The following is a 23,188-nucleotide window of genomic DNA, read 5'->3' as shown; positions in this document are numbered from 1 at the left end:
GGATAAGAAAGTTTTTTTAGAGCAGAATTCTCTTTGTTTTTCTCATGGTCACATATGCACTAGTATTCTTTCTCCTTTTCTTGTCTGACAAACGTACTATTCCTACATCACAGATTTTTTAATTTAAACCTGATAAACATAATATTTTTTTATGATTCTATGACTCTTTCTTCGGAACTCTAGGAATCAGTTTTTTGTCAGCTTGAGCTTCTGATTTTGATTATTGTTTGCAGCCCATGTATTCTGTCTGTGAGAACTGTCATTATCTTGTAAACCACACTCAGTTTTGCACAGAAATTGGTAGCATTTTGTCCTGTTCGACTATAATTCAGGGACAGCTTATTTGTATAGCACTCCTATTTATAATATATATTGCTTAGAAATAATTTATCTTTGTAGCTGAGCAAATTGCAGTATAATTTCACTGCTCTTGCACAGACCTTTCTCTTGTTTATAACAGTGATTTCTGAGTTACAATTTCTCCAATATAAATAATGCATTAGCTCATAATTTAAATGTGACCTATCTTTGTAAGACTGGTGACTCACTATAAAGATCTTTTTGAGTAGCTTGAAAACTTCAAGTAGATTCTGGTAGCTGATTTATCTCTTCTGATCTGTAACATGTTGTGAAGGTTTAGCTTTTATATGTTTGACAGTGCTATGAGGACCAAAACTTCTAGAGTGTCTTAGTATGAAAGGAAGTGGCTCACCAGAGAATCAGACTAACATGGGCTCTGCTAGAATATCATGCACTAAAATCAGGAGCCTAGCATTGTGGTTACGAGATAGGTTTTCTTTGGTGGAAAAGATGATTGACATAGTTCATTTCCGATTCTGTAGTCCTGGTGGTGTTGATTCTTACAGTTTGCAAAATATCAAGATTTAAACCCCATTCTTGAAATAAACATCTAAAAACATAGAATTAAAGCCATTACAGGGGCAAGGGAAAAGAGCTGCACATTTCTTAAATTGTGTTTGTTATCAAATAACACCAGTAAGCTCTCCCTAATTCTCTGCTGTCACTAAAAAGGCTTTTTTTCACTGAGACTATACTGCACAAAGAGACAAGTGAAAGGAAGCTACATCCATTGCATCCTGTTGATACCATTTAAGGGCTCTTAATGAGACAGTGAACCCATGTATCCAGTAACATTTTCTGGTTCGAAGGAAAGAACTTGCATCCATCTTTCCCCCAAACAGACAAGTGTAAAAGGAAAGAGGAAGAAGACCAGTGAAAGACAAGATAAATTTAGGGTAAACCTTGCCTTTTTTGGAAGATATCTTGACCCTTATTTTTTTAGCTCAATGTAAATCCAATAAATCCAGGGCATATACTTAAGGGCTTTCAAATTACCTTCATACTGGCCCCACAAGTCCTCATGAAGAACCAAAAGGCACTCTGTGGTCTACATCGCATTTACTCTATCCCAAACATTCGCACTTCAAGTTTTAGCTCTACATCTATATGTGAAATGGAAAGACAAAGAGTGATGATTCCACATAACAGCATTATTTCTAATCGCATCTACTTTTCTGTTTATCAGACATACATGAACTTGGTATTTGTGCAGTAACTGTATACAGGTGGAATTTTGCCAAAGCCTAAATAATACAAAATTTATTCTCGTTGCGTAGTTAAACATATGCTTCAGCATTTGTCTAGAAAAATATGTCTTTGAATGCATCAAGAAGCACAGTCACAGTGTAACTCTCTGTGGAGAGCATATACAGTAGTATTTCTCAAAGAAATACAGATCTAGCAATCTTGAATTTTCTCCCTTTTCAGATAACTCCCATGCCATTTTTTAAATTCTCAATAAAACATTAAGCATTATACATCATCGAGAGCAGTAGAATTATGTTTTCCAAGTTTTGTAGGCTTAGTGGCAATTTTAGCTTGACCCTGTTGCCATTTAACACTACTATAAACACTCCATAAATAAGAGAGAACAGTTGTTCACTTTTCATGTAACTTGAAGAAACACATTGTATATATAAAGTATTAAGATGGAAATCACTACACACAAATAAACAGCTAAGACTTATAAGAGTCTTTCCATTTTTGGGGAAAAAGTCACAGTCTTTTAAGTTTTAAATAGGTTAATTGTGAGTACCACTAATAGTATTTTGAAAATGTGGTTGTATTGTTTGGCAAGTTTGGTGTGGCATCTGATAGACTGGAAGAGAAAGTTCACTTTCCATTGCTCTTTATTTTTGTTTTGAAGTATTAGAGAAATAATAATATCTAGGTATTAAATCTTGGTTTATTCTATTTCTGAGCTGAAGCTTTAAATTTCTTATCCATTGGGGCTGACCGCAGTTAAACTACAATGAATTTTTCTTAACTGAGTTTAACGTATCTTGGTCAAATCCCTGATTTCTAAGGTGAAGAGCCATCCACCAAAAATCAGGGTCTGTGGAAGTCTAAGCATTAAGTACAGACTGTTTGGCAGATCTTAATACATCTGATGCTATTTTAGATATAATTTGTTTCATAATTTTACTTGGTAAAATGTAAAGAATGGCTGCACCACGCCACTGTATGCAATTACTTTGTATAGTCTTGATTCCAGTGCTCCACATCTGAACACTGGAGAGAAAACAAAAATATCTTCCTATGAAACACTGAAACATACAATTACTACAGTGATCAAGGAAGAGAATAAGAATTATTTTTTTCCAAAGTTGGAACATTTCCTTTTGCTTTTGACTGTTTTTTGAGTTATCTTTTTTGGAAAAAAAAACCACATTTTTTCCCTATTTGTCTTTTTAGCTTTGCCTTGCAGAGCAGGATGCAGGTCCTTCTTTATCAAAAAACAGGAACCACAGATGCCTACCAGGGAACCTGTCCCAGAAATCGTGTTCTAGCAAAGCTTTACAGTGTGACAGTGGATTCCACAAGAGGCTTCCAGAGCTTTATTGGCCTATTTCTGATGGACTAATTCACATAAACTATAGCTTAAATTCTCCAGATCAGATTTGTAAATGCAGATTCATGAGTTTTCCTTTATTTCATGATAGAAACGCTTTTTCTAGAGCACTAGTACACAGGCTAAGACCTAAGCATTAGCACTGTAAGGCTTACTTCTTCCTTTACTGCAAGGACATTAGTAAATTATACATATCTGATGTGTATAATCTACATGTGACACCCTGTAAATGCAAAGTTCAATGACATTGATAAAATTTTGGGTTCCATAGAGGTTTTTATGATATTATTCAGGATTCTTTTTCTGACCAGAAATATTCATAGCAGTAAGAGGCAGAAAGAAGAGATGTGTATCTGAGGGTAAAGCAGACCTAAAGTAACATACCAAGTTGGCTGCTGTTGTAGGTAAAATGGGGAAAAAAAGAGTTGTGTTCTTGCCTGTGGTGCCTGACCAGAGGTTACTGCAACTGGGACTTTTTGTTACAGTTCACCATATTTATTATTTTGTAAATACAGGTCAGCATAGTCATGACTGAACATCTGGGATACCCCTTCTCTGCCCCAATCACTCTTACAGTATCTATTACACACAGATCTTTCAGAAAAGAGGGAAGAGCTTCAAAGCTCTTGATGTCAGCAATATTCAGTAAGAAAACACTTGACCAGAGGAAGATGTTGCTTCAGCATTTCTTTCCAATATCTCATATAACAGGGAGATGAAGCAGTAGGAATTGTTGACATGTTTTTAACATGCTAAAGTTAAGGGACAAGCACTAACTAGACAAAGCAAAGTTTTAGAAGAAAAAAATATGTATCATATAGCTGGCATTTTGAAATAGTTAGACAATGAAAAGACATATAATTTTTGCATCAGTGGATATGGTTCCGTTCTTCTTTTGTACATATGGAACCACATCTCTTTGGATATAAGGTGAATAGAAGGCCTTAGCAGATTTCCGTGAATCAGTCAAAATACCTTGATTTTAAAGAAAGTATCAAAAAGATCAAAATTAGATCCTTTCAGTGCCAGTATGCAAGTGCAAGTATCTTGACATGATGAGTTGATTATATTGTTTCATGCTTCCCAAAACAGTAATTTTATTGGCACTTGAGGTTGCAGTAGTTCATCTCTTTCCTGTCCTTGGAGTCTGTGTTGTTTCCTTATTATCTTGCTTTGAGCAGCTCTCCAATTTCTGTTTTTCAAGTAGTTTGAAATACTTCCCCCAACAGTGCTCACACTTGTGATTAAACATTTTTCTTCGCATTTTTTTTTCTTCTCCCTCACACTTCTGTCTTCTACATACAGCATCTCTCTGTATCTGCTTTTCATTTTTCAGTTTAAATTCCTTTCTTAGCATTGATGCAGCCAATGGTGCACAATCAGTTTAGATTGCTCCCATATCAGATCTACTGAATTTCAGGCTAACTTCTTATTCCCAGTTCAGCTGTCAGTGCGTCTATCAAAGCTGTAGAGGTTCTTTCAATAGTTTTCTTGCATACTGCCCTACTTAACTGCTCCAACCCATTTTTTCTTCAGGAAAGTACTTGGAAATATATTTTCAATTTGAAACAGAGGGTTGGAAGGTGTTATTGCTTGGCTTAGTACGGTTCCATCCCTATAATATATTTTTACATCACTTTTCAAAATGAAAAATTATTTTAAATTAAAAAAGATACTCTTCCTTTTGAATATGTCAAGTGACATGTTTCAAAGACTTCAACATGTTTTCCAACATTTTTCAAGTTGAGATATTAATCAAATCCAGCCCTTTCCTCTGAAAAATCTGTTTCAAGAAGTGTCACAGATTTCATGACAAAATGTCTGGAAAGCAAAAGCAAAATATCCTGTAAGGATTTTTCCTTATTTTCCTCCTCTATTTAAAGAAAAACCTCTAAAACAATCTACCAGCCTGTCCTTACTCTCCTGGAACTGAAGTGCATGAACTACTTCAGAACCAAAGATGGTAGTACGCTACTATTTCCATTCTGGCTTATGCTTTGTTTGCTGAAATTAGAGTAAACTTTTGGAGTACAATTTGTAACAGAAATATAAACCCTTGGGAAATCAAAGCTTATAATAAACTGAAATACTGTCAGACCCTGAACTGTGGTTCCCAAATTGCAGTGCTTGAAATGCAGAAAAACAGAATCAGGGCCCTCTAAAGTACTCCAAATTATAGTCTATCAATTGTTCTGTAGGGCAATCACAAGCCTATTTTGGTAGAATAATTGAATCCCATCAATGAGCTATTTGTAACTAAAATTAGGCATACCAGGGTCATGTCATTACATTTTTTACAGTCAAGTACATGTTATTAGAACTGTTGTATCCTCACAGTTACATTTTCCTTGAAAACAATTTTGCTCTAAATATGAATTGTTTTCTTGAAAAGAAATTGTCATCGTTCTTGGAAAAAGCATGTGTATATGTTTATGCATATTGAATGTAGGTGTGCGAACAGAAATGCACCAATGTTTGTGCACTCACACCTGCTTATTACTTCAACAGGAAGCCTCCAGGCTTCAAAGCAGTTCATTGCACAAGTTCAAGGTAATAAATGAATTGTTTATTACTTACAGTACATATCTGTTTTCAGCAAATTGAAAATGAATTGAATAATAGGTTGTGAGTAGTGCACTGTATTAGTATATTTATCACAGAGCTGTGACTGCACTGCAGCAGAGCTGCAAATTCATTGGCACATCCTTGCTTTTCATGTCTTTAGATACAACACTCATTATATTGCAATTTATAAAAATGTTTTAGGGCTTCTATAAGAGAATAAAATAGTGATGTGCACTAAGAACACAGATAAAGGACAGGGGAATAAGTCAGTTTAACCTATATGCTTCATGTTTTATACATGATATTTTAGCTAAGCATATTGCTGTTTCTGGTAGATGGCAGAATTTTCATAGTAAAGGAGAAAAAGCAGATTGTGTAGATTTTAGCATATGCTCTGTGGTAATTTGGAGGAGAATAGAGCAGTGCAAAAAGATAACTCATTTCTATGTTACTGTTTATTGCTGTTGTCGTTCATGATGACTGCAGCGATAGGGAGGAGAAAATTCCATCGTGATAACATCCTATGCAAATAAGAATTTAAACCCTTTTTTCTGATTCAAAAATGATGAGAAAAGGGAATAGAGAAGGGGGAAAGGGTTATGAGTAAATATGCACATATTATGTTGCCTCTAACCGATGATGAAATATAATTAATCTTTGTGACTCTGTGGGTCAGCTCAGCGAGAGTGTTCCATGAGAGAGTGTAAATAATGTGTGAATGCTGTCAACATCTGATTCATTCATGATTGGTCCAAGTCAAATTTAAATTAATGACACAGAGAACTTAGTCTATATGTCCTTGCCAATATTGAACAAACTAGGAGATGGCAAGGATGTACTGCAAAAAAAGCATGCTGACCTCAGCTCTTCCTCTATGGTACAGTGGGATAACTAAAAGTCTTAGTTGGTTTATTTTTGCTCTACCAAGAAATAAGGAAGATCTGAGTTTCTCCCAGAGACAGGAGAAATTAGTGTCCTTGACTTATGTGTTCTACTAGAGATTTAATAATGAAACTGGCATTTATACCAATTGTCGTTAATAAACGTCTCACAAACATTTCACATTTGCTTCCATCTCACATTTGCTTTATTGCATAGATTGTGTGTTTTGCTTTATTGCATAGATTGTGTGTTCTGCTTTACTCCCAAGACTATGCTTTTGTTTTGAGGGGGAAAACCTTCACTGCTTAGGCAGAAAGTGTTTTGTACAATGCTTACAGAACAGACTCCTCTGGTTACATGGTTACTAGAACAATCCACTGGAATTAACAATTTATAATCTGAATGGTAATGCAAGATTCACAGTTTCTGTCAAAACATTAGGACTTGTCTTAAATTTACTATGAAATTTGTATTTGTAAGATAAATGGCCTTTGAGGGAAGCTTCCAGATTGTGGCTAACACAGTGTAGAAGGTGGCCATATTCATAATACTAATGATAGTAAAGAGTAAAATAATAATAATAATAATAATAATTTTAAAAGGTAGTTTACATGAAACAAATCAAAATCAAAATCTAGTTGTACCAGGCAGGTAAAAAGACCACTTGCTACAGTGATTTTTTTAGGACTATCACCATTGTTGAGTATTTTTAAACAAAGTCATTTAGGCAATTTGCATTTTGCAAGATTAGCATCACTTTGGTAGTACCAAATCATGCTTTAACTAAAATGCAGTTGCAATTGGGACATTGACTTGCAGTATGTTTAACTCAAAACCTACCAGCTATAAAAAACAACTCCATCTCATCATGTCATGACCAGATTAGTAAATTAGGATGCTGAGCCAAGACTGTATTTATATCAGTAGTAGCTGATAGCATCTGATAGCTCCATGACCATCAGCGTGATTCATATGCTCTTCATTTGCCAAGCAAGAGATATTTAATGGGCTGTGCTTTTTGCATATGAGGCAGAAAAACTTTTATCACTTGTTTGAAGATCAACATGTCATCATTGTCATCCCTGATTAAGAGGCAGGAAATCAAAACAAGTAATGCAAAAGATAAGATCCTCTATATTGTGCACCAAGGAGTGGAGAACTGCCATAGCCAAAAGTTGTCACAGCCCACGTCCAGGTTTGACTGACACAGCAAGAGGCTTTTAATATAAAATCATCCATCAGTATTATAGTCATCTTTATTACTAATTCTTTACATTAACGTAAAGATTTCTAATTACCAGTTTCTTTATTCCCCAAAACATAAATTTAGGAATAATCTCATTTAAAACACACCTCCATAAATTCTGTATTTGCCTGGTGATTCAATGCATGATCACTTGTATTTATTATCAGGAAATATTTTAGGCACTCTTCTGTACTATATAGGGTGTTCACTGGTCCACATGGTCTGATAATTATGATCTTCTAAAAAATAAGAGAAACTTTCTCCAAATATCTAACTTGGATTATAAAGTTGACATCATAAAATCCCAGGAGCTGTATTTGATTAAATCTGTAAAAAGAAGAAAAAATAAAGAATTAACAAGACACCAAAGAATCTATTTTATGGTTTGTTCTCAAGGCCAGCCAGTATGTTCAATTTTACCTATTTGAATTAGCAAAAGACAGGTGATTAGATGAATACAAAACTAATCCAGTCAGATTTTGAATGGGGCAACGCTTGGAAAGGTTTAAAAATTTCTTCAGAAACTTAGTAATTAAAACCCGTGAGATTCTTCTGGAAAGTCTCAGTGCTTAACACACATTCTCATATCCCCAAAAGGTCTGAGCTGTGCCAATGTAAGCTTAGTGAATAACTGCCACTCCTGTGTGTTTGTTCAAATAATAAACTCAAACACGGCAGTCAAAAAGAAATTGTTACACAACGCAGCTCTCATCTGCCCTAGAAAGCCTTTACTTGGTTAATGACTAGCCAATGGTCTTCACAAGGTAATGTAAAAGGTTAAAAACAAACCCATTGGAGATAAATAATATTTAGTAACTGGCTCTTCAAAAAGTTTATTCTTCCTTTTGTTTCAACTCATTTAACAGGCTTAAGATATATGCAAATGGTCTTACTTACACCAGCTGAAGACCTAAGCCTGCATTTTCTGACTAAAACATTGTGCAACAGAAGTTGTCATTTTTATCTAGCTTAATTGGTTCATTTTATGAATTTCTGGGCTTATCATCTGCCTCTGTAAGATTATCACAGCACACTCTAGTTTGCAGCTTTTGGACTAGATGGAGCCCATGGGTCGTTTCCACACATTTTATCCTGATGTTCCCCCTCCCTGCCCTGTCCCACTCCAGAGAAGACAGACAGCGCCTGAGCAAGTGTTGCCCAATACACCATCTCCTCCTGCTTCAACTCCACACAGAGCTGGTCTCCTGAAGCAATTGGTAGGAACTGTCATAAGTGATTCCAGGGCTGTGAAATTCCCTCTTTGTTAAGTGCCGCAGTAGATTCATCCTGCCCTGCTTTGCTTCTGCAGAAGTGGCAACAGTTAAAGTTGGACAAAAGTAGTTTTTCAGCCATCAGACATCTCAGAGCCTAGGTTATGCATAACACACAGGTACAGGAAATTGTCTACAACAAATGCAGAAGAATGGCTTATCCAGCTCCTGCAATTGCTAAGTGGAACCAGCATGGTTTAATTCTAAGGAACTAATTTGTGAAGTGCTCTGATAATTAAGAATAGAAAATAAAGGAAAAGTCTCTACGTAGTTGTGTACAAAATAAAAACTGCATAAATCCAAGAGGATCATTTAATCCAAATGAGTTAACGGTGGTATTTTATCAATTAGTTCTCCATTAATCATTCTAATGCAGTTTAGCATGGAACCTTGCAGATTTGAAGATAACACCAAAAAACTGTTTGGCAGCCTTTACTGGGAATATGGCATAAAGGAACTTTTCTTAATCAAATGTCACTGCATATTTTAAAATTGATTTATTCTTTGTAAATCACAGTCTTTAAAAGTACCAAGTATTTTGTTTTGATCTCATGACAGAACAAGTTTGATAATGTCCACCAAGGAAACATGAAGGCCTTGTATTGCTGTAAGTGACAAAGAAAGAATAGCCACTCCTTGTTCAGGTTTATTTAATTCTGCCATTGTTGATTATATGCATCTGTGTACAATTAGCTTAGAAGTCAGCAGCAAATTAAACTAGTTTTGGAATTATTGTGAATCTAGATTAATTTTACAGTCCCTTCCATCTTCCCTTTGTGTTGCCTTGCATAGGAGTTCCAAATCCTGTTGCTGAAACTCTCAAGGTCACTTTAAGCAGTTTGTTACATTGTAAGAAATAAGAAAGAATCTTACAGGCAGATCAGCTGATTTTACTTTCACTTAGGATACTCTGAAAAACATGGATTCTCTATGGAATTGTTAATTTTAACCTAATTGTGGTACAGTAGGACTCTGCAATAGCACTCTGTCCTTAATTGGGTTATCTTATTGTTCAGTATGTTTTTACCAGGATGAGTACAATGCGTTCCTTTGCATTAAAGAGCAACGTCACTGCAAACAGATACTTATGTTTAGAATGTTTTTGTGATTTGGTTACCAGTTTACAGAATGTCTTTTGAATAAACAAACAGATCTCCAGTGATTCAAGTTACCAGCTGAAAGCATTTATTGGTCCTACAAATTATTTTCCTTGTATGTTATTTTATAGGTGTAATCTTTCATGGTCTTCTTGAGCAGTCAGGTAATCCTGAAGAGTAAATAACTTCTAAATTTTTATAATGTTTTAATGGTCTTTTTCTGGGTGTGAATGAAGGTTAACGGTGACAGAACAACACACTCAAAAAGGACAGCAGTATGCATTTTAAAGGATCTTTCCAAAAAATGCTGATTAAAAATACATATTTGAAGGATATTTTTAGAGGTGTTAAAATGGGCAACTAGTGGAAAAATACTGGAAAACCACTCAAAAAAAACTGATTGTCATTAGTTCTGAGGCAGAGAACTGGACAAAAGAAGCAGAACAGAAGCAATTTGGGAGAAATGAGAGGTGAGGCGTGAGCATGAGCAAGATTAGATAGAGGTTTGATGATGAGAAGGAAAAGATTGAATTTCATGTTAAGCATAATTCAGCCTGGGTTATTTTCCTTTGCAAAAAGCCTTTAATGTTTTTTTCTGCTCTACAGAAATTCTCACGCTGTTGTTATCACTGTAGCACTTGAATTCTTTTCACTACAGTTGCAGCAGTACATGTCAAATATCTTGTGTGTGTTGTGTGTAGTTCTTTCCTTCCTTTTGACCTCTCAGGTGGAGGAGCAATTGCACAGGTGAATGTTTAGTTTTGGTAATTTCTTGGCTCAATTGTTTCAAATTTATATATAAATAGAATTGGTTTAGGTTGTATCAACACACAGGCTGTATTTTGCACTTATGCTAGAGATAGGAAGTGTGAAAGGGAAGCAGGAAAGGAAAAGTCAGGGAAATTAAGGAAAGGTCTGTGTTTTACAGGAGAGAATAGTGAGATTTTTGATGGTTCTTCAGTACTGAGGGATTTTATTTAACAGTCTGCATGTGGCCATATGGACATTTGCCTTTCTGCACAAAATAACTTTTAATCTTCTTGCTCAAATGATCTCTAAACCTAAAAATTGGAGTCAAATACTATACACTTTGGGCACAATAAGTCAGGGGAAGCTCGTTAATGTTTTAAATAACCCTGCCCTGAGGGATATAAAAAGACTGAGGCAGTGACCTGTTGACTTACAGGAGATAAATAACACAGTTACAACATTAAGAAAATATTATAATCACATAATAAGAAAAGAGATTGAAAGAAATGCTTCTTGTTTCTTATGGAATATGAAAATATCTACATTAGAAAGGTGTCTGGAGAGATCTCTGAGCTCATTCTCCTGCCTTCAGGCAGAACCAAACATATTTAAGTCATTCCTGGTGTATGTTGAGTTGTTTCTGAAAATACTTTCTACCAGTAATGAACCTCATTGCATCTTTGCCCTTCCCCTGTGGACATTCCTAACAGCTTGTAACCTTCTTGTTTCCAACAACTTTTTGTGCCACTGAAAATCAGCCCTTGCTCATTCCTGCTGAATAGGCCATGAGGATTTCTCGATGGATCTGATATCACTCTCCTGCTTATACTAACATGATGTGATCCCTTTTCTTTGTCTTCTTTTTTTTTTCTTCCTTGCTGACCATAGTATGTCAGGCTCACTTAGGATCACTGTATCACATGTGGAACAAACCAAACATAAAACCACAAAAAATTCCAAAGAAACAAAACCAAAAGAAAAACACAAACAAACAAACAAACCCAGCAAACCACACCAAACAAGACCAACCAAACAACAACAAAAAAAACCCAAAAATTTTAAGAAATATTATGATTTTGTATTATGAGGTGACAGGCTTAACCTGATGTAATTTAACAAACAGAAAGATCCAGACACCTGTTTATCTGGCTTTAGTAGTTTTACTATGCTTTTGAGGAAAATAAGGAGTTATCATGAAGGAAATGCAAAGTAGAGTAGATTGCAGCAGATGTTTATCCACAGTGGGTTGTTCAGGATTAACCTGATCTCCTTCTCTGATAAAGCACTGTATTTTTTGTCTCAGGAAAAAGTAATAGATCTATTTTGTCAGACATCAATAAAATATTTGATATATTATAACGATGAAAATTATTAGCTAAAACAGGAAAGATGAGGTTTGAGAGAGGAATTGCAAAGTAAGTTGTGAACTGTCAAATGGAATTGCCTCTCAATTGATACTGATGGGCTAATGGCTGGCTGGGAGATGAGAGTTGCTCAGAGATCAGTGCCAGAGAAAATCCTATTTAATGCTTCAATCTTGGCTCAGAATTAGGAATATCTTGATGAAACATGCTGTCGATACAGCTTCAGCCTAGAAAAATAACTTGAAAGATTTGGATGATACAATGGAAGCTACAGTACAGAGTAATGCTGTTGAAAACAGTAGGAAGATTTTCTGTATGTAATGGAAGTAATTGGTTGGAAGTGATGAAAAGAAGAAGGATGGGAATTTAGTGAAGGTGTTTAATGCATTGAGCAATCTCAGGATGACTTTGAGTTACTATTCTTTGGTAGTCAGCAAAATGCTATATATTAAGCAAAATAATTTCAGTAAAGAAATATGAAAATGTTGATCAACTCTGAAATAACAAAACATTGATAAGACCTCCTCTAGAATACTCAGCAGAATGCAAGTGCAAGCAGGGAAAGAGTTACAAGGAAGAACTATGGAAAATATCTTTTCCAACAGGAGACTTCATCTCACAAAACTACAGATTAAAGGAAGCTATGATTGCTCTCTGCAAAGTATTGAGATATAAATCCAAAAGGAAAACAAACATTGTTTGATAAACACATCAAAGGTTCCAAATAAAATACCAAACCAAACAGCATCTGTAAACTCTCTATGGATAAATTTTGGGGTGAAAATTAAAAGACAGTGTATCATACATGAAGGGATTAAATTCTAGACTTGCCTTTCAGAAGGAGCTGTAGAGCAAGCAAGTTCTCAAAATGGTGTCTGCAACATTTTGCAAGTTCTTAAAAATATAGGTATCCACAATGGGAAGAGACACAACTTAGTGATGAGGAATTTGCCGTTCTGTTTTGTAATGGTTTCTAACTTCAGAGCCCAGTTCAGGAAGAAAGTGCTGGTTTGAAAGTTTGTTTTATTTTATTTTGCTTTTTTTGTAATGAAGCCTTATTCCTCGAGGAGAAGAAAGAATTGAATTGCCTGGAAACATTATTTTAACATAAATCATCTGAAAATCATGTATGCATTGAATTTTTTTGAGGTTTTGAGTGTAAAAATTTTGAATGTCTACTAAATGATAAGCATAAGGTAGATAAATGAAATGATTGTGTCTGCTCAAAATACGAATTCTTAGCAAGATATTTGCATATTGAAATTTGTATCTTATTCTCATTTTATGGAAAGAAATGTGTTTGAAAAAGAATGGAGTTTACAGTGATAAATCTTATTCTTTATTACATTGTTTACTGAATTCAAGCAGGGGTTTTTTTTTTGTAATTTCTACAAATTTTTGTAATTTGTAATTCTGGATATCCATCATTTCCTGTAAACTCTATTATAGTAGGTAAGGTTTGTCCAAAATGTGGACAGATGAGCACCAGATTATGTTACAGAAGTTTACTAATGGATTTAATAGAAAATAAATCCTAAAATTCTGTCTGATAAAATAAACTAACAGAAAAGAGGGTGAAGGGAGAACTTCAGGAAATGATCCTATAATCTGATTTAACCTTCAGTGTGCACCAACATTAAAATAGTATTTACTCCATTTTTCTAAATGCCCCATCTTTAGAACAGGAAAAATCAGATGAGTAAAAGTAAAATTTTGCAGATGCAGACTGTGTTAATCCAACCATCATCCTGGAAGCATAAAATAAACATCAAAGAGTTTGCTGAATATCTCTGTTTTTATTACTTAATATGCTCCATTAAATGATACAGATAAATATCTAGTTTTCATCTTTGTGAAGATTAAGTCATTTACCTCAGTTATATAGTCAGTAATGCAGTCTCTTTACTAGTTATGCTGCAATAAAAGTAAGTTATACCACACTAAAATGTGAAACTAGTTGCAAGCATTACATATGAGAGTTCATATAAATAGCTGGTGAAACTCACATAGAAAAATGTTTGGTTTGGTCATTGGAAAATTACTTTTCAAGTAATGTATGCTCAATTGTAAATGAAGAAGAAAGTACATAGAAGAGTTATTTTGAAAAAGTACAAAACCATATTCAGATTTAGGAACTTTTGTAGTTATTTACAGTCTCAAATAAAAGTTACTTTTATGAGATTATTTTTGAAATGTCATTGCTCTTTCCTTTCCCTACTCTTGTACCCACCAGCTACAGATTAATGTAAATTGTTAATTGTTTGGATGTTCAGAAATATACTATTATATGCTCTTGTTTTTCTTCTGCAGTGTTGAGAGCCCAACTGAATCGCAGTAATCAGCTCTATCTATTCATTTAGCTTGCCACACTTATAAAACTAAATGAATTCATTTAAACCATGTTGAAAACAATTTATTGAACTGTGATAATTGCCTCAGGTAGTCTCACTGTATTTTACTGTGAAAAGAAGATTTTTAAATGCTTTGTTTCTTGCTTTATAAGAGCATTTCTTAAGAACTATTTTTAACCACGCTGGTATTTTCTAATCTTTTTGGAGAAGAATGGGTAGCCTTGAGTTCTAAAGACTGATCTAGGATGTGAGACATCTATATTCTGTATATTCTGCGGTACATGTACTGGCATGCATAAAACAAAAAATCTTTTCTAAATGTGAGTGAACAATATTCAATTCTCCAGTGCATATTGTGTCATAAGTTATTTTTGGTTGTTGAGCCATGCATGCCAATGCTCAGTTAAGTGGAAACTGAGGGAATAAGAGACTGTAAGCCTTTAGAGGAATGACCCAGACACTTCCAGTTTCAATAAGTTTCTACATAGGAAAGCAAAACTTTCCTTGAGTGTTGTTTATGAGAGTGTCATAAACTGTCACAGGAATATGATGAACTTCAGATTTATCTTAGAGATAAGAATACTTAATTTTTAATGCATTTCTGAAAAGATTCTCTTTGTCTAATAGGGGGTCTCCTCGTTTTAGTTTTTAATTTCATAATAAAAAAATATAGATTTGTCAAAAAAAACATGAAAGGAAAGCTCCTTTGCTTCTTGATCAAAAAGGCAAAGCCTGTACTGAGTCTGATTGTAATTAATTTATTAAGGAAAAAAATATTCTTTGAAATGGTATTTCAAAGCCCTTTCAAGGAAAAGAAGTTTAATATTTTCAGAGGTGAAAGTAAATGGTAATTCCCATTTCTTACTGCATTTGATAAAATAGAAGCTGGCCAAACTCAAATCTTTGAAATCACATTTAGATAATATTTCAAACAATAAATATATGTTCTGCTATAACTTTGGTTTTTTGCTGTTCCACTTTTTCTTTTGCATTCCTTCCACTTTCCAGCAACAGTGTAGCTGAAGAAGAAAAGCAGGTGTGTGGGAGAAAGGTGAACAGCACTTGCCAAAAACCCCTGTGAAGAAAAACTAACACAACTTTTATAACAAAGACTGTAATTTGTTTTATTAATGCAGCTTTACTAATTTCCTACCATCCTAGCCTTTTATCCCGTTACTGGCAACAGAAAGATGAACAGCAACCCAGTGGCATTTCGTTTTTAACCACCTGCACAGCAGGAGGAGGTGTGACTTGTGATGTTCTTTTTGTTTTGACTGCTGAGTACCAGTCATGTGTTACTTAGAACCCTGATTTATGATGATTAATCCATTCCACATTTAATGTGCTTTTTTACAGTTTGTAAAAGGGCTTCAGCAAAGCCTTGATGAATCTTCTATGCAGTTGTGTGTTCAGATATAAATTCTGTTAATCCGCCTAAAATAGCAAGGATTAATGACTAGACAAGGACGTGACGCACTGCTTGTGAAGCTCAAAATTTCACTTTGTGTAAATCTTGATGCTCATTTAGGTTTCTCTTTCTGTCTTTGCATCTCATCCTGACAGGTGTGTGCCCAATCACTGTGAACATGATGGAAAATGCACCCAGACGTGGGACAGTTTCAAGTGCACTTGCGATGGAACTAATTACAGTGGTGCCACTTGTCATAACTGTAAGCTAACCTGCGGTTTCGAAATTTCAATGGAGTAGGGAAGTCTCTCATGTCTTTTGGTTGAGATTAAAAAAATCAAAGTCTTCCTTTCTGGTTGTTAAAGATCCTCAAGCCTTTTTTGAAAGAAGGTGTTGGCTTAATCACGTTCTGTTTTATCTGCATCGGGATGTATTTATACAGCACTGTGCTGCACCATGCTACACACCAAAGCAGTGCAGCAGCAGTTGGGTGCACTGAGAAAACACATTCTCAGCAGTTGCACGCGAGATACAATTTCAGATAGAAACAGTGAATCTGCCCCAAGCTGTTGAGGAGAGCTGCTGACTGTTGCTAGAGATGTTGGTTCAGGTTGCTAATCCCAAAGAATGTTTATATACTTATTATCAGCCAGTTTAAAATCTAATTATCTGTTGAGTGTTATGAGTTTTTGAAATAAGAATATTTCCTATGAGCTCCACGTGTCCTACACTTTTAAAGCACAGGAAGAAGAAAGGTACAGTTGCCTTTTTACAGGTGCTGAACAATGCCTGCTGAGTCAGTGGCATGCATCTTCTGTTCCTCCTCTCATATGCTGAAAAGTGGGATTTTCATCTGCAAAGTGTATTCTAAAATACCTAGGGCACAGAGAAAGCATATCCAGTCCTTACTTTTGCTCACTTCTTTCTTTTTCCAATCATCTCCTAATAATGAGAAGAGAGTAAAAAATGCTTTTGAACAGGTGATCAATTGAAATTAAAGCCAGGATTTATGGAGATACAAATTTATATTACTTTATTATTTACCTTAAATATAGCTGTGTATCATTTTACAAAGAGAATTGAAGATTTTTTTTCAGTTATAATCAAAAAGCCCAAATAAATGAGAAATTTTTTGACCGTTCACAGTTGTCTGGATTACAACAAAAACATAATTTATGGTTAAAGATGATATAAATGTAAGAGGCGTTATATTTTATGGAGTAACTATTAATACATTAAGTGGCAAAGTTCAATGATCTGGCTATTGAAATTGTAAAACAATAAGAGTTAAATAACAAATTAATGTTGATCAAAGCGAAGTATTTAAGGTACCAATGCCTTGAGGAGAGATTGCATGGCAGCCCTTTTTCCACCGAGAGGGAATGAGGACAGTGACAGCATGGCTGCATCTCATGTTAGGAAAGAAAACACAGAATTTATGTCTGTCTGTGCTCCTTTGTGGGTGTGCAGACCAGCTTTTAAGACATAGCTGAACATGGTTAAGCTTCTTGAGTTCCAAAGAGAAGCAGCAAGGACAAGCAGACGGCATAACTTCGCTGAAATCACATTTATTACAAAGGGAAGAAATAATAATCCAAGGAGATGTGACATTTTTCTTAATAGGATTTTCACCTGCCTTTTATGGATAAAACAGTGCAATAAGGCAAGTAAAAGACATTGCTGAACTGCAGTATCAAAAGAGGGGTTTGGAGTATATTGTCCTGCCTTTATGGCATGGATAAAGTGTATGGGATTACATATACTCTCCAGGTCATTTGGAGACACATTGTTGAAGAACTTCTATTCTTCTAGTTCAGGAAAAGTTTCTAACTTAAATGTGTAAGCTTTAGTTTTGTTACATTTTTGTGTTTAAAGAACATAATTTTTGGTTTTTGTGTGCTGCTATATTTTAGAAGTCTTCTTTTTACAAAACAAGGTTGAGCAGAAAGTTATTCGCTTGATAGATATCCTGTCAGAATGTGTAAAATTCTATGCCTTTCTAGAGTATCAAAGTTAATGGCACAAAAATGAGTGAAAAATAAAAAATTCCAGCATCAAGATACAGACTGAGACAACCTTAACTCTTCCTTTGTTGAGCAGGCAATAGCTGTCAGTATTTACAGGAGCATGGTCCAGATACAGCTGCAAATAATGAGGGGATTTGTTGAAGCTTGCCAGAGGTTGCAGTTATGATGTCCTGAGGTCTGGGACCTCAGCTCTGCTGCATTGATGCTGACCCTACTGTCCTTTCCTACCTGTGCTGTGTGTGTGTGTATACTCAGACATGCTTAGTGTGCTGCCTTTTGCTTTTGAATTCTAAAGTTTGTGGCAGAAGCAGGATAAAAGATATGCTGGGGAAGGAGGGAAGTTGGAACAATAACTGGTGTGTGGTATAAAAATAGCTGTAAGCAATTTCAAACAGCCCTACAGATTGCATGAAAAATATAGCAGATGTCATGATTCTATGGAGCTGGAAAGTGTTTAAGTGCAGATAGCACTTGTTCAGTACCATTCTACTTAAAGATAACGTTATTTTACAAAGCAAATTGTATTATATGCCACAGAAAAATATGTTTTTCTTTCCTCAATATATGCTTGTGTGTGGGGTATAACAGCATTACTCAAAGAGGTTGAAGTCAAGATTATGTTAGTGGGGATTCTAATTCCATAGTTGATGATTTTAATGAGTTTGAGTTATGCTGAACCAAAAGGAACGAGATAATTCTGTGTTACTGAAGGGGTTTTTTCAGTGAATTGGTTTTGCTTTGGTCAGGTAATTCAACTCTTTTCTGAGCTTTTGACCTGAAATAAGGCAAAGCTTTGCAGCCTTGACTGAATTTCAGATTGCAGTTTTAGGTTCCTTTGAAGTTGAAACTCAAAGACAAACGCCAGGGATGAACTCCTTGAAGTGAAACAGAGAAAAAGGTTTGCATGAAAACCTTATGAATCAAAATGACTTTGTTTCACACAGGTCTGGCCATAATACACGGTATAATAGTGAAAACAACAGTTAGGCTAGAGATATGGAGAAATATGTATTCTGGGGCTGAGATGTAGTGGGGGCTGTAATCCAAAAATAAACAGCAGGAGAAGGAAAAGTTCCAAATAAATAAATAAATCTGAAATAAAAACTTTAGTTATTATGTCTCCAACTGTGTAAATCAATTACACTTGTTTTCTATTTTAAGATTATGAAACAATTTGCTTTTTGGAATATGGCACTCTTAAAAGAAGGCTCTTAATCTTTCAGAATCTCCAAGCTCTGTGTCTACTATCTCGTTATTTCTGAGAGACTTAAGATGCCATTCAGAGGAAATTACAATTTTTTTCATCCAGCTACAGCTGGGTCCCTGAAGCCCTACGGCAAATTAACCAGAAGTACTGGAAAGCTGTATTTCTCATTGCATGTTAAATATCCTAGGAACCTACCAGATTTCTTTCAGCTAAAAGGTATTCATGCCCAACAAAATGCTGTGGACTGGCAAATACCAGACTAGAGCATTGATTTTATCATTAGGCAGGACTGAAAGATAAATGAATGTATTTACTTTAAAAGAATGATTTACAGTGATGCAACATTTACAAAATTATTTAAAAATTAATTGCGTTGTAATTAACAGCAAGTATCATCCTTACTAGCTTTATTATCTATATTTTAAGCCCTGACTAATTAACTTTTGCAGCCTACCAAAGGCTGGCCTGTTCATGCAGAATTCTTAGTGATACTTTTCTAGAGTTTATTAGTAAATGTTTCCTGAAACCTTTGAGAAGAGGAGCTCATTTTCCTGATTATTTCTGATCTCCATCACTTTGCATGAGTTTATTCATATATTTTTAGGTTCTAATATTATTCCTGCTGTTTAAAGCTTGTTTGAAACAGAGTGGTATAATTTTAAAAATCATGTATCAGCATAACTAATGATCATTCAAGCTTCTTTTTGTCAGATTTTTATCATATAGGTCAAAGCACACTTTTTCTAGAATCTGCATTTAAGATAAACACAAGAAAGGACTTACAAAATTTACCATGACAGTGATGTATCTACCTTCCACCTCCTGCATAAACTTTGTAAGGTTTAGGAAAAAGCCAGAAGCACCTCTTTTGATTAGCCTTCTCCTAATGATTTTCAGTAACAAAAATCTTCATTTTCACTTAAAAGATTAATCTTAATGATCATAGAATCACAGAATGGTTTGGGTTGGAAGAAACCATAAAGATCATCGAGTTCCAGCCCCCCTGTCATGGACAAGGACATCTTTCACTAGACCAGGTTGCTCAGAGCCACTTCCAACCTGGTCTTGAATACCTCCAGGGGTGGGACATTCACAGCTTCTTTGGACAGCCTGTTCCAGTATCTCACCATCCTCACAGTAAAGAATTTCTTCCTAATATCCAATCTAAGCCTGCCCTCTTCCAGTCTACAACCATTCACCCTTTTCTTAATACTATGTGCTCTTGTAAAAAGTCCCTCTCCAGCTCCCTTGTAGGCTCCTTTGGGGACTGGAAGATGCAAAAGATCTCTCCAGAGCACTCTCTTATGAAAGACATATTCTTCTTGATCAAGTTATTTTTCTTTAATTTAATCTTCAAACACTGTCCTTACTTTTACAGCTGTACAGATTCCTTCAAGAATATCAGACAGGAAAAGGTTTTCTTAAAAGCCTTCAGTTAGTCCATAGGAGGGACTAGCATCCAGTTCACGTCTGTTGACTGTTTGTTCTCTAAGACAGTAGGTGAACTACAACCTTACATACTCCTGTCCCTAGGAGAGGCATTAATTGCATAAGAATATACGAGACTGTGCTGACAAAGGACATACAGGATTTTTACATTTTTAGATTGGTGATTTGCCGTAAGTTTTTTCAAAAACAGTATTTGAAACAATGTAGTGATTCTTAGTTTCCATATAAGGGAACTTGACCTCTGAATTCTCTGTCTTCTCATAGCTTGTTGGGAATAAATGTTATCCAATATTTTGGAACCTGATTCAGAGTTAATGAGGAATAAAATTTCTCCTGAAATGATAAGTACATTAAGTGTCACCGGAAGTCTATTGGGCATTGATATTTTTCCAAGGAATATTGACTATCTCCCTAAAATGAAATATTGCTTTAATAATGAGTTTAATATTTTCTAGAAACACACTTTGAGTACAAAACATTTGTGTTGTACACACTGTAGAAGCCGTGACAATTCTCATTGCTGGCTATTGCCAAAATTAATAGTCAGCAATACAAATTTAATCCGCTTAGGCTCTGATCTTCAGCAAGACCTCCATCAGTTAGTTGTAATATCTGATTTTCCTGTATTTCTGTAAACAGGAAAGCAACCAGAACATTGGACTTCATACATTTAGATGGGAAAGAAAGTCATGGCAGTGGTGTTCTCCTGTCAGCAATTTGGGAAATAGTGAAAAAGCAAATACATACTTTGTCAAAATTATGCACTGAAATTTACTTCAGGGAAAAGATAAAAAGAAACTCCATCATTTTTCTAGTCATCCCAAACAAGCAGAGTATGGGTTTCCATTTCACTGGAGACTGGAGGAATTCTGAGAATAACATTGTTATCTTTGTGATAGCAAACCAATTTGCTAGAAAAAGCAGATCCCTTGCAGCTTCACAAGCATATTAAAGCATTATTTGATCAGGAAAAATACTATAAATACCTCTGTGCTCAGAAACTGTGATACTTAAAATATTCTTGTGAAAGGGTGTTCTGATCCAAAGACAGGAAGAATGTTGCTTTTTAATACACCTGAAGTGGGAGATACAACCTAGTCAGAAATGTCCTGTATTTTGAGAAGGCTCAGCGTAAAACAGTCTCCTCTTCAGTTGTCCTGTGGGCATTTATGTGCAGGGCTGTTACAAACTACCACCTCGACATTTCTGAATATTTGCCAGTGAAGTATAATGTTTGAGTCATTTAGTTTAGCAGCGTTTTGCATAAACAAATCTTGGATTCCAGAACTGGCCCTTCTGCAGAAAGCTGAGTAGTGATACATGCTGCAGATCTGTGGACATGCAAGTATCTGATTTTAGTGAGATTTAGCACAATTCCTGCAGCCATATGACTGAATAGATCACACAAACCTGCATAATTTCCCAGTAGCAAATCAAGAATTTCCATAAGCAAACTTGTAGAAAGACAACACCAGACAACACAGAACAGAACAAAAACATATAAAACATGCAAACATACAAAACAACAGAACCTGCTGGGCTGAGTTTCTGCAGTGGAAACCTGATATTTAAAGCATGCAGTGGGACCCCACAAGTCTCTTTAGACTTGTTCATGGCAGATAGATTGTTTGAATTATGTGAAAGGAAGAATGAAAAATAATACTGGGAAGACAAACTGCTTGCTTTTGAAAACATGAAAGATGAGCTTTCAGTAGGGCAAAAGCTGAGTTGCTCCCATTCCCCCTCTCCTCATACGTTTGGCATAGTTTGCCTCATTTCAGCTGAGGGAGGACAGCTGCTGTGAGATGCACTAATGGGAATGAGGAGCTTTGCAGGGAGGTGAACTGTGAAGTTACCCTGAGGAAAGTGATTTTGGAGAAATGGTAAAAGTTGTTTTGACAGACCTTCTTGGTTTGGGGAGACTGGGGATGGGGGAAATATTTATGAAATTAACACTGGGCAAGGTGATGAGAAAAGGGTTATCATCTCTTTCAGCACTGTTATTAAAGACTAAGTTTTGTATTAGATGCTGTAAGAAAAGGGAGTATAGTTCCTCACCCTACCATCTCATCCTCTTGTGAGCTGTTGTTTGTGTGTCCCTGATGAAGCCTATGGTTTTTTGAATTGCTCCTTTGAGTTCCCGAGTGGGGACTCTATGTGGAACCAGAGTCTAAGTAGTTTCCAGGAGGTGAATAATTCTGCATTCAAACTCAGAAGCATGGATGTGTGAGCAATGCTGATCTTAGAGAAATAGAGGGTGAAAAATAAGCTAAAACTTCTGAAATCTCTAGAAAGAGGCTTTTGTTTTCTTCTGCTCATAATATCTTGAGAAAGCACTTTCAACTACTGACTGTTCTCTGCCAGTTATTTTGCTATCAATTTATTTTTCTCCTCCTTTTGCACACTCTGTATCTAAAGTAATCAAATTTAAATTTGATACATGCTCTGCAAAACCTCATTTCTCAGATGTTTGTTTCTTTTGAGAATAGAGGTTCTCAAAGGCTGTTAATAAAGAAATTACTTTTGTTTACGGAGGTTTATTAAAAGAATTGTATCATCAATATGCTACCTTTCTAAGGAGACTAATCTCTTTTTTCAATAATGATTTTCAGAGAAATTGTCATCATAATTAATAATTG

At 35.4% G+C, this 23,188-nt stretch overlaps 1 protein-coding gene across 1 annotated transcript in view; it reads left to right on the top strand.

Annotated features, from left to right (window-relative positions):
* The window catches only part of CNTNAP2 (contactin associated protein 2), a gene marked incomplete at its 5' end in the record, with an annotated part of 1,036,243 nt that overhangs the window by 666,319 nt on the left and 346,736 nt on the right, over positions 1-23,188 (top strand). Inside the window, one exon of the mRNA XM_082287522.1 lies at positions 16,022-16,128. Within this exon, the coding sequence (XP_082143648.1) occupies positions 16,022-16,128 (107 nt within the window). The remainder of the gene's footprint in view (positions 1-16,021; positions 16,129-23,188) is intronic.

Source organism: Coloeus monedula, assembly GCF_965178545.1.
Source record: "Coloeus monedula genome assembly, chromosome: 1".
Taxonomy (NCBI): Eukaryota; Metazoa; Chordata; class Aves; order Passeriformes; family Corvidae; genus Coloeus; species Coloeus monedula.
Note: the sequence above shows the minus strand (reverse complement) of the source record. Positions and strands in the feature narration are given on the sequence as shown.